We start from the raw sequence: 13,399 nt of genomic DNA, 5'->3' as shown, positions 1-13,399 counted from the left end.
AAGATTTGACAAAAACTCACTATCGCCATTAACGACATTGGCCATTGCTGGTGGAACATCTGGTAAGGCCTGTAAGGAGTGTAATAAAAATTTTAGGAATTGCAAGAACTAGAAATATCTGCTGCAATGGAAAATCATGATTTCTAGGAAGTTTGTGAATTGACATGTTTAGCTTTGACATATGGTAAATAAATATTAGAATATATTAGGATCACAGCAAAAATATTTGACCGAAGAGTATCAAAATCTGTTGCAAGCCAATACACAAAAAATGGTACTACGATAACACAATTAATAGCATTGAAGATTAAAGACCTTTTTGTGAGCTAAAGATAAAACGAGAATTCTTTAATCAAAGAGTAACATTCCAAAATCTTCATCTTCTTCTTCCGCGACCTTCTCTTCTTTCTTCTCGGCACCAGGGGCAGTGCTCTCTGCGACAGCACCACCAGCACGAGCAGCAGCAACAGTACCACCTCCAACGAAGACTGCACCACCCACAACCACCTGGAAGACAGCAGAGGAGGGAGAAACGAAAGAGAAAGTGGACTGAACGGCGCCGGAGGAATCAGCGGCACGAACGGCATTGACAAGCTTGCGTTGAAGGTCATAGGTGGAGGAGGCGGAGTTCTCGATGTATCCGGAGTGCTGCTTCGCAGTCCACTCGGTGCCGGATTTGCGAAGAACGAAAGTGAATACTCCCAATGCTGATGACGGATGGCTTCTGTGTGTGTTTCTAACAATAACAAAGTATATTTTCTCCAAATTTACCCCACATGTTACTTTTTAATTTTTATATTTGTGAACCGACCCATATTTTTTATTAATTTCTTTTTTTATCTGGTCTATAAGGTCCAAAAAATACTTTCCTAGAAAACTCCAATTTTCTAATATACAAAAACAAATATATAATGTATCAAAAAAATAATATAAAGATATAGAAATGTATAATAAAACTTCTTAATTTGTATGTATATTAATTAATAAAAATATTAAAATTATCTAATGTTTTTTTCTTAATTTAGTTTAACAAATAATACGAGTAAACTCGTTTAATTAACTTATTAGCTTGGACGAATCGAACATTACAAGAAAAAAAGCATTTCTTGACGCAAATCGATGGCTATCTCTTCCATAGATTTTGACGGCTTGCTGTCGATATTAAAAAAACAATTTGTATGTATATTAATTAATAAAAATATTAAAATTATCTAATGTTTTTTTCTTAATTTAGTTTAACAAATAATACGAGTAAACTCGTTTAATTAACTTATTAGCTTGGACGAATCGAACATTACAAGAAAAAAAGCATTTCTTGACGCAAATCGATGGCTATCTCTTCCATAGATTTTGACGGCTTGCTGTCGATATTAAAAAAAACAAAATTTAAAAATAAAATAATAAAATCAACTGCCTGATCGTCGATTTTTTTATGCTATATTAAACCCTTTTTAAATTATCGTCATATTGTCGACGAATCAGGGAGCGAAAATACTTTTATTTTAAAATCGACGACCATGACATTTATTTTTATATTTAAAATATCGACAACAAATTCATCGATAAATTTAAACAATCTAAATTGCTTTCTAAAATCAAATTAATAGTGTGAATTTAATGTATAAAATGGATGCAAAAGGCATTGCTTTTTTCCAAATTAAAATCGAAAACTCTACAGTCAATTTTTATTGCTAAAAATATTAAACGCCCACTTCCCGCCTCAAGTTTAGAAACACGATTTTGGGTCAAAGGGAGCAACACACAGTGACCAACCAATTCAAACATTAGTAGTCGGTGAGGTGAAAAAACAGCAAATGAGTGACAAAAGGGAAAGAAGAATGGCATAGAGAAAAAAATACAAAAACTACGGTGATTTCACCGCAAAGAAAACAACCTATCCTCTTTAAGGAGGATACCATGGCTCTGATACCATGATAGAAATAAGAGACTAAACTGGAGAAAGGAATTGTGTATTGTTGAGTATAATCAAGTTGTCTACTCAAATTCTCTGAAATGATGCAATATAAAGGGTATTTATAGGTACTAAGAGAATCGTAATAATAAGGATGTAATCTCCTAACAAGAGACTAAACTGAAGAAAGGATTTGTGTATTATTGAGTATATTCAAGTTGTCTACTCAAGTTGTATGGAATGATACAATATAGAAGGGTATTTATATAAGAGAATCTTAATAATAAAAACGTAATATTCTATAATAAATATTCAGATATACTAAATAATACTAATTGATCCTAATTGGTCCTAATTATATTCTAACATCCCCCCTCAAACTCAAGTGACAACTTGAGTTTGAAACTTATTTAAAACAACGAAAGAAAGAGAAAAATTAAAACTGCATAAATTGATAAAACAGGTGCAAACAAAACTGCCGGAAGAAAACGCAGACGGAACTGCCACAAGGAAACACAGACGAAACTGCCACGAGAGAAGGCAGACGGAACTGCCACGAGAAAATACTAACGGAATTGCCACGAGAGAACGCAGACGAAACTACCACGAGAGAACGCAGATAGAACGGTCACGAGAGAATGCGAACGGAACTGCCACGAGAGAACGCAGATACCGTCACATTCTTGACTCCGTCCGTGCAATGCTCCTTTCTTCTTCGTGTCCTGAGCATACTTAGGGTGAAGCTGTTCTTACTGCTGTTCATGTTATCAATAGACTCCCTTCTTCTGTTCTTGGTAATGTTACTCCCTTTGAGCGTCTTTATCATACCTTTCCAAATTATAGTTCTCTTCGAGTTTTCGGTTGTGTATATTTTGTTCTTCTTCAGCCTCATGAACATAGTAAACTTGAACCTCGGGCTCGTATGTGTTGTTTTCTTGGTTATGGCACTGAACACAAGGGTTATCATTGTTGGGATCCTCTCTCTAAATGTGTTCGTATATCTCGTCATGTTGTCTTCTGGGAGCACCACATGTTTTCTCGATTCTCATCTTTTTAGTCCATTCCTACTACTCAGTCACCTTTGTTTACTAACCCCAGTGTTGATCATTTTCCTAGTGATGATTCTACAGATTCTATCTCGAGGGACCCTCCACAGCCTCCTATTCTTCTGCCTTCTCCATCTCCCGATGATTCCAGACCGGACGATGATCCTGCTCCTACCGTCATGCCTCCTCCTCCCGTTCGTTCTTCTAGGGTAAGGAATCCACCTCCTCATCTTCTTGATTACCACTGCTTTTCTACTATTCTTCATCAATATGAACCTAAGACATTCAGAGAGGCCTCCTCAAACCCAAATTGGCAACAAGTAATGCAAGAAGAAATACAGGCACTTGAAAAAGCACACACTTGGGATCTAGTTGATCCTCCTTTTGATCAGGAAGTTGTGGACAGTAGATGGGTATACAAGATCAAGAATCGCTCTGATGGCTCTATTGACCGTTATAAGGCTCGCTTGGTTGCTCAAGGTTGTACGCAAGAATATGGTATTGATTATGAAGAGACTTTTGCCCCTGTCGCTCGTCTTACGTCTGTTAGAGCTCTTCTTGCCATTGCCGCGGTTAAAAAATGGTCTCTCAGTCAGATGGATGTGAAGAATGCATTTCTTAATGGGGATTTGAAAAAGAGAGTCTATATGAAACCACCTCCGGGATATCCTTGTCCTTCTAATAAGGTTTGTCTCCTGCGCAAGGCACTTTATGGACTTAAGCAAGCTCCTCGTGAATGGTTTGACAAGTTTAGGACTACCATATGCAGTCTTGATTTTACTTCTAGCCCTCATGAGAATGCCCTCTTTATTCGTAAAAGCGAACGTGGAGTTGTTCTTCTACTTTTGTATGTTGATGACATGATCATTACTGGGGATGATGTTGATGGTATATCTGATCTCAAGGCCTCACTTCATCGTACCTTTGAGATGAAAGATCTTGGTTCTCTCAGCTATTTTCTTGGTCTCGAGGTCATCTCCACCGATGATGGCATCTATCTCTCTCAGGCTAAGTATGCTTCAGATCTTCTTGCTCGCGCTGGAATTACAGATAGTCGCACTGAGTCTACTCCTCTTGAGCCTAATGTTCGATTTACCCCTATGGATGGCACTGTTTTGGATAATCCGACTCTCTATCGATAGTTAGTTGGCGGTCTCGTCTACTTGACTGTCACCCGACCAGACATTGCCTATCCGGTTCATGTACTTAGCCAATTCTTGTCAGCTCCTCGTATTACTCACTATGCGGCAGTTCTTCGCATTCTTCGCTACATCAAAGGCACTCTATTTCATGGCCTTTATTTTTCTGCCCATTCCTCTTGTCTCTTCAGGCTTACTCCAATGGTGATTGGGCTGGTGATCCCACTGATCGTCGTTCTACTACTGGTTATGTTTGTTTCTTGGCGACACTCTCATTTCTTGGCGTGCTAAGTAGCAAACGTTCACTGCTCGCTCAAGCACAGAAGCTGAGTACCGTGCCCTCGCTGACACCACTGCTAAAGTTATCTCGGTTTGTTGGCTTCTCGAAGATTTGGGTGCTCCTCAGTCGTCCCCTACTAATGTTTTTTGTGATAACCGCAGTGCTATTCAGATTGCCTATAATGATGTGTTTCATGAACGCACCAAACACATTGAGATTGATTGTCACTTTGTTCAGCAACGTATCCTTATTGATGCTGTTCGTCTCATTGCTGTTGGAACACTAGATCAGACTGTTGATATCTTCACGAAAGCTCATCACCCGACTCGTTTCCGGACTTTGTTATCCAAACTCAAGTTGGTATCCTTAGCTCCCACTTGAGTTTGAGGAGGGATTTTAGAGAATCATTAGAATCAATTTAGATCAATTAGTATCGTCTAGTATATCTGTCTATTAATTGTAGGATTCTATGCCTTTATTGCTCTGATTCATTTACCACCTATAAATACTCCTTATATATTGTATCTTTCCACACAACTCAATAATACACTTTTCAGATTACTCTCTTAGTCTCTTGTTTCTAACAGCAGTTCCAATTAAGGGTCCAGCTTCCAGATTGAAAAAAATTTGAATACCTTTTACTGTTGTATCTTGGTTCTTGAGTATAGTTTTTCTTTTTTTTTTTTTTTTTTTGTCTTGTTGTGCAGTGAATGTAGCAATGCTAGTTGTTCCAATAGTCAGTTCAGTGGTTGCTCTGGTGGTTGGAATTGTTATTGGGATTTATATCTAAAAACACAGATACATTCAAAAGAAAAGAAGAGGTAAGTGACTTATTAGTACCTTACTGTACTTACTTAAGAGACAATTATGTTTAAGAATATTTACTCATCTCGATCATCATTCTGGCTTCAAGGTTCATATGATGCACGTTTTGCATTTTCATAGGCTTGTATAGATATATAAATATATAATATAATATAAAGTCTTTGTATACTTCGCTGGAAGTTGTATTTTAGTGGCATATTTGTTTGATGGGTTATTGTAGTTGAAATTTCTATTTTGCCTCATTTAAGAGAGATCGTTTTTACTTATTATTAGTTGTCCATGCATCATGGTCCCCTTTTGAAACACATACAATACGTCGTCAGAATGTATTAACAAATATTTGTCTTCGAGTACTGTGTATTCTTTATGTGTTTAATTAATATAATGATCATAATATAAGCTCATTCATATGTCGTAATTAATCCTTGTTAAGGAATTATGAAAGTCCCATTTAAATATGGGTTATATGGCATCCCCTCCTAATTCTTGATTATTAACTACAATAATAAACAAGTAAAAAGTATTTTAAGGCAAAAAGAAATGAGTATAGCATAAGTAGATACCAAGGGAAACTCATGTATTATAGTTATCTATAATTTATGGAGTTTGGATCCTTGGAAGGTCCTCTTCCATCAAAGCTCTTCAGCATTCCTCAAATTCAGCAAGTGTAAGTTCCTAAGATAAGATCCTTGTTTTGAACCTACCCTTATTATGTTATATAAAAATTGATGTTATTTGCATTGCAGGAAACTGAGGAACAATGCATTGAACAATACATTAGACTTAGGTGGCAACATTTGTCCATTGCAGCTTGTTGATCTTCAAGACAACCAGATTTCCTCAGTAATCCTCCGTTCGCAATACAAAAATACATTGATGCAATTATCTGGTTAGAAAACATTTGCATGGTTTAGGAAGTTGATTAACAATTATAAATATTTAATCTCTTCTTGAATTTCAGTCTTATAGGAAATCCAGTGTGCAGTGTTCTCTCAAACACAAACTTCTTGAATGAGTATTTATTGGTTTGTTTAAAAAAGAGTCAGCTATTTTTTAATTTTAACTCGCCACTCATAATAAATTTACTCAAATTCTAGGGTTCGTCCATTTGACAACTCTACTTCTTTCCCTTCAATTTCTGAGTTCCATACGTTAATTTTTAATTTTTGTCACCCTTTTACACGGTAATAATTCATTTCTCACTTCATTTCCTTATCTCATTTGAATAGCAAAGCCACTATACTAAACTAATTCACTCTCTTTTATTGTAACGGCGTATAAGCCATATAATTGTAATTCAGTTTGTTTTTTGTTTGTTTATATATATATATATATATATATCCTCCTTTAAATCAACCATCTATGCATATTGTGCATTTGGTAAGCGAAGAATCAGTTTTAATAATTATTTCTCTCGTATAGTCATTGTAAGTTGCAACCTGCAACCAATATAACCTTCTTGGAAAGATGGATAAAATTCTTGCATGGAACGATTAAATATTATTGGTCAACATAGAGATTATTGATCTTTGAATCGTTTATGTAAGATCCATACACTTTATTTCATATATAAGGCTAACATTATTTGTTGTATTACATGGATAATGCATGCATAGAACGATTAATAATCTTCCAAAACTTTCTTATATTTCATCCTTTGCTGCTCTATTGCAATCTTACTGTACCCTGTTCACAATAATATCGAAATATATAGTATATATGAGTATCCAATATTCCATGCCTCAAAAATACTTTTTCTTTAAACATTATTTGCTTTCAATGTATGATATATCAGCTAATATCATTATCAGAAATTTCATTGAGACATCCTTATTATGGCCATGCTGATGCCTCATTCATATTTATGGTTGCTATCATCATAATGACTACGATGGTTATGTAACTTTAGCAATACTTAAAAAGTGTTACTAAAACTGAAATAATATTTTTAATATTCAAAAACATTTTAATTTAAAAAATAAAAATAAAACTCAATTGCTAAAATATTAAAGAATATCACCTAAAATTTAGCAACACTTTTAAGTGTTGTTAAAGTTGTCTAGACATCATAGCCACCATAATAATAGTCATTCGAAATAGGTGCGGGATTCTCGAATTATTAAATTTATTTAAATATCTTTAATAATTTATTTTTAATATAGATTTTTTAGTAATTTTACATAATATATATATATATATATATATATATATATATATAATATATTGAAAAACCTAATTCTAATTTAAAAAATGTTAAGTACGATTTTGGTCTTTAAGATATAGGTTGAAAATTTTTTTCGTCCCCAACTTTTTCTTGTATACAAAATCGTCTCTAAAGCTTAAAACCAATGTTTAAAATCGTCCTTTTTACTTAAATTTTAAAATTTTAGATTAAATTATTTATAACAAAAAAAATATAAAATAAAAAAAATAAAAAAGAGTAATTCCCCCAAATAGGTCCCCAAGGAATTGGCCGTACGACAGATTTGTCCCCCAAGAAAATTAACTAAGTCCTCAGTCCCCAAAATTATTAAATATATGCCATATACGTCCCTGCTCCAGGTTTAGCCGGTTAACTGAACACTCTCTCTCCTACGTAGAGGTGATGAGTGTGACGTGTCAGGTTAAAGGCTTCCAGGACACGTTGGTCCCTGTACACGTGACCAAAACGACCAAGCTTTATGAAATGAATGTGTTAAAACGCAGCGTTTGAATATGGACAAGACATCGCTGTTTTAAAGGGGATGAACATGAAATTAGGTCTTCACTTTTTACCCCCTGTGCCTCCAACCCATGTATGTTAGTATGTGAGAGAGAGTTTTTGGCTTCGAAGAAGATGATGGCGAGTGGAGGCAGCATGTCAGTTGCAAGTCGGAGACGCGGTCGGAGAACTATGGATGATGTCTTCAATGTTGACAGCGGTTCGACTGGCGTCCAAAGGGGGCGAATTAGAAGAGGAGAACATCCTAAGTGTAAGTACAGGACATATGCCATAATATCCAGGTCTCGCACAGCAGAAAACCTGAATAGGCTGTTCTTTGGCTGTCCTCACTTTAAGGTACTTTAGAGTGGTGGATTTTTGTGGTGCTGTAGTTTTGATAATTGGGGACTGGTGCACGAAATTGTGATCACTACAACTTCGCACAACTAACCAGCAAGTGCACTGGGTCGTCCAAGTAATACCTTACGCGAGTAAGGGTCGATCCCACGGAGATTGGTGGTATGAAGCAAGCTATGGTCATCTTGTAAATCTCAGTCAGGCAGACTCAATTGGGTATAGATGATGATGAACGAAAATAATATAAAAGATAAAGATAGTGATACTTATGTATATCATTGGTGTAAGAGCTTCAGACAAGCGTATGAAGATGCCTTCCCTTCCGTCTCTCTGCTTTCCTACTGCCTTCATCCAATCCTTCTTACTCCTTTCCATGGCAAGCTCGTGTAAGGTCTCACTGTTGTCAGCAGCTACCTCCCATCCGCGCAGTGAAAGCTAATGCAAAGCACTCTGTCACAGTGCCGCCAATCACCGGTTTGGTTCCCTCCCCTACCGGAATAGAATAACTTTTTGCGTCTGTCACTAACGCCCAGTAGGTTACAGGTTTGAAGCATCACAGTCATTCAATCATTGAATCCTACTCAGAATACCACAGACAAGGTTTAGACCTTCCGGATTCTCTTGAATGCCGCCATCAGGTCCTGCCTATACCACGAGGATTCCGAAGAATCCAAGAGATATTCACTAAGCCTCAGATGCTTGTAGAACAAGAATGGTTGTCAGTCACCTTGTTCATGGGTGAGAATGGTGATGGGCGTCAATCATCACCTTCATCATGTTGAAGAACAAGTGATATCTTGGATAAAGAACAAGCGGAATTGAATGGAAGAACAATAGTAATTGCATAGAACAAGAATGGTTGTCAGTCACCTTGTTCATGGGTGAGAATGGTGATGGGCGTCAATCATCACCTTCATCATGTTGAAGAACAAGTGATATCTTGGATAAAGAACAAGCGGAATTGAATGGAAGAACAATAGTAATTGCATTAATACTCGAGGTACAGCAGAGCTCCACACCTTAATCTATGGTGTGTAGAAACTCCACCGTTGAAAAATACATAAGAACAAGGTCTAGGCATGGCCGAATGGCCAGCCTCCCAAAGATCAAAGGATCTAAAAACAATCCAAAGATTCAAAGATAGATGAAAATACAATAGTAAAAGGTCCTATATATAGAAAACTAGTAGTCTAGGGTGTACATAGATGAGTAAATGACATAAAAATCCACTTCCGGGCCCACTTGGTGTGTGCTTGGGCTGAGCAATGAAGGAATTTCGTGTAGAGGACGTTTTCTGGAGTTAAACGCCAGCTTTAATCCAGTTTGGGCGTTTAACCCAATTAGGTGCCAGTTCCGGCGTTTAACGCTGGGAATTCTTGGGGTGACTTTGAACGCCGGTTTGGGCCATCAAATCTTGGGCAAAGTATGGACTATCATATATTGCTGGAAAGCCCAGGATGTCTACTTTCCAACGCCGTTGAGAGCGCGCCAATTGGGCTTCTGTAGCTCCAGAAAATCCACTTCGAGTGCAGGGAAGTCAGAATCCAACAGCATCTGCAGTCCTTTTCAGTCTCTGGATCAGATTTTTGCTCAGGACCCTCAATTTCAGTCAGAAAATACCTGAAATCACAGAAAAACACACAAACTCATAGTAAAGTCCAGAAAAGTGATTTTTAATTAAAAACTAATAAAAATATACTAAAAACTAACTAAAAGATACTAAAAACATACTAAAAACAATGCCAAAAAGCATACAAATTATCCGCTCATCAGGGACTAAGACTAATGTGATGATTTATGTTCTGTTATTCTAATTGCAGGAAAAGCAAGGATATTGTGATTTTTTTGTATGGTTTGATGAGATCTTTGGGTATTTGGTGGATGATATAGTTGAAAGGCGTAGATTGACCTCTGTGGAGACATGCGTGGGTGCAGAATTTGGTGCAGGTTTAGATTATTGCTAGGAGGAGAGAGTGAAACAATTGGAGGAGATATTAATAAAGAGGAATGAAGATAGTTCGAAACTCAAGAAGGACAGTGTTCTAAGCTTGTTTAGTAGTGTAATAATAGGTGCACTTGTAGTTGTGATTATGTTTTGTATTTATGTGGTGGTTATTTAAGCAATTGGCATTGTATCTTTGTTGAAAAAATATTGTATTTGAATGGCTCATTTTAGTTAAATGAATATTAGAAGTTGATAATGATGCTAACTTGAAGCTAATTATTGTCTGCTTTGAACGTCTACTAGGCTGCTGAGGCTGAGTTTGTCTTCTCTGATTGAATTGTAAAAAATTATGAGTATTCTAAAATAAGATATTAGTAAGTAATGTTTAGGAATTAATAGTGAAATATATTATGAAGCATACTTACAGTTGCAGCATTCACATTCATTCCTATATCTGGTACAGTATGATTTGTTGGTACCCCAGGCTGGGTAACCTCATAAGTAAGCAAATTTATTAAGACAATTAAACCCTTGACGATGTATTTTATAAGTCAAATAGGTCCTTTAGAAATGCTACTATAAGTCAAGCAGGTCCCTAATTACTAATTTATATGTCAAGTTGGTGTCTATAACACAACAACTAATTCATGTCAAAAACTTGAATCCTAAGCATGTTATCACACATATCAAGCTACACAATGTAACACATTTAGCAGAAGAATGTAAGTATCATTCATGTATACCTCAGCTACTGGTGCCGATTGAGAAAGTTGAACCTCTTCTTGTGTTGCAGTTGAGTTTTTCTTGGATTTTCCTTTGATCTTTCCTTTAGGATTAGTTCCAGCCTTAGGAGCTTCCTTGCAGGTCTTAGCATTGTGGCCAGTCTCTCCACATTTTCCGCATGTGACTCGGAAGGTCTTTTTTGCCTTATTACCCTCTGTTCCGTCTTCTACTGGATCTCGTCTCCTTCTCTTTACTGGACGCCCTATTGGCCTCTTAATCTTGGGAGGGATTGAGCTTATTTCTCCAGACTTCTCCCAATACTCTTTACTGTTGACGGGGCTAATGGAATGACCATATGTTGCTCTGAAAGCATCCATCTTCAGCCACTTGTGCACATATGTGTCTGCTCTGTCTCCCCTCTTAGCAATAGCAGCCATGGCATGCACACATGGAATTCCTATAAGTGATTGTAAACAACAATTAGATATACAGTTTGTAAGAATATTAACTAAAAATGCATAAGTTGGAGTGTTATACCTGTAAGTTGCCACATGTTACATGTACATGTGCTATTACCTAAGTGCACCCCCAGCTTCTTATTGTGCATTTGCACCTCAAATACCTGTCTAGCATTGTGGCCAGTCCATTGAGAAGTCCAGTGCTTGGTGTCCTTCATAATGGCTTCCATCCTTTTTTGTTGTACAGGAGCAACTATACCAGTGTACATGCTTAGGGCCTTTTTGTGTTGTGCCATCCTTCGCATAATGTAACATTTGAGCTCCTCTAGCATTGTGAGTATAGGTTTTCCCCTATAGTATACTATTTTGGCATTCCACACCTCTGTCATATTATTGGTGATATTGTCCAGTTTAGGGTAGTGGCTGAATTTTGACTTAGTCCAGCATCCTGGATCCAATTTTGCAAGGTAAGCCCACGCGTCCTCATTCATTCTCTTCAGCCTTTGCATATTATCATTAAACTCTGCAACGGTTGAACTTTTGGCACAAGCCCGGACCACATTCTTAAGTTGTGTATCCTTGTATTTGTTTGTGAAATTCTTCCAAATGTGCCTAACGCAGTTTTCTGTGATGGGCGTTAGGCATAACCTCCTTCAGTGTTGGCAGAAGACCCTGCATTACAGTTCCAACAGACCAGAAAATAATATGCATTAAAATGCTTGTTATGATAACAAAAAACATAGCTAACAGTCATTAAACCATGAAGAATACAATGCATAGTTAGTTAACATAACGAACACTAAGACATATTCAGGGATACCTTCTGTTGATCGCTGATGAAGTTCCAACCATCGGCAGTGCATTGTCCAAGATCATCTTGTAACAACTGTAGAAACCATTTCCAATTTGCCTTCGTCTCACTCTCAACTACTGCATACGCAATCACATAAAAATGATTGTTCACGTCTTGTCCTACAGCTGACAATAATTGCCCCCCATAAAAACCCTTCAGAAAGCATCCATCTAAACCTATCAAGGGGCGACATCTAGCCTTGAACCCCCTTTTACAGGCGTTTAAGAAAATATACAATTTATCAAATAATGGAGGAGATTGAGGTATAGGCTCCACTGCCAACAGTGCAGATGAACCTTCATTGCTCCTATATAAACCAGAATTACACCAGAATTCACTAAGATCACTAACAATATTCTAATGTATTTCATACCACAGCAAGTTATTTTTGTCAAACAAGAATTAACATAAAATGTAAAAAAATATTATTCTTTATCAATTCACTAACAATATTCTAATGTTAGTCTTTGAAATAAAATAACCTCATACCGGTGTATCTCGTTCAAATAGTCACGCAGCTTGCCATATTGTGCCTTCTCGTTACCAACATACTTTTTCCTGGCCATCCGAAGTCCTCTGTACAGCATTTTATCACTGAGTATCACATTGTAATCAACCTTCATGTGATCCCATGCCTCTGCATATGTCAACCGTGGCTGACTCAACAATCTCTTTTCTAGCTTCCTTGCTACCCAATGTTGATCTGCCATATTGCTGCCAAACTCTCTTCCAGAGGTGTGAGTTGGATTGTAGGTCTTTATTTGGTATCCACCTGATCGTGAGTTTTTTGCACAGTATATAAGTCAGGGACAGTCATGCTTCTCTGTTTCACCATTTTTCTCACCTTCATTTCCACATTTTGCATTTTTTGCTGCATTAGCTTGTGCTTCTACCTCATTGGTAGTATGTCCCTCATTGTTTTTCTCACCTTCAGGAAGAGCCTCATTCGTTTCCACCACCCCTTTAGCTTTCTCGCTTTCATTAGCTTCTTTAGTAGCCTGTAACTTTGCCTTTTCCTTATCTGCTTTTCTTGCCTTTGCCTTGGCTTTTTGCACTTCTTTTCCAGGCATGAAGCCTCTATGTATACAAGCAGCTCTAACCCTTCTCTTATCATTCTTCATGTAAAATATTCTTCTACCCTCTGATATGGTAAAGTCCTT

At 37.0% G+C, this 13,399-nt stretch overlaps 1 protein-coding gene across 1 annotated transcript; it reads right to left on the bottom strand.

The window, feature by feature from the left end:
- Window positions 1-348: 348 nt before the first annotated feature.
- On the bottom strand, window positions 349-3,139 carry LOC130939758 (60S acidic ribosomal protein P3-like). The gene is made up of 3 exons (XM_057867839.1): window positions 3,041-3,139; window positions 2,741-2,895; window positions 349-736 (listed from the first exon to the last, which is right to left on the bottom strand). Exons 1-3 carry the CDS (start codon window positions 3,137-3,139, stop codon window positions 349-351), a joined length of 642 nt encoding a protein of 213 aa, XP_057723822.1.
- Between the last annotated feature and the right edge of the window lie 10,260 nt (window positions 3,140-13,399).

Source organism: Arachis stenosperma, chromosome 7, assembly GCF_014773155.1.
Source record: "Arachis stenosperma cultivar V10309 chromosome 7, arast.V10309.gnm1.PFL2, whole genome shotgun sequence".
NCBI classification, from domain to species: Eukaryota; Viridiplantae; Streptophyta; class Magnoliopsida; order Fabales; family Fabaceae; genus Arachis; species Arachis stenosperma.
Note: the sequence above shows the minus strand (reverse complement) of the source record. Positions and strands in the feature narration are given on the sequence as shown.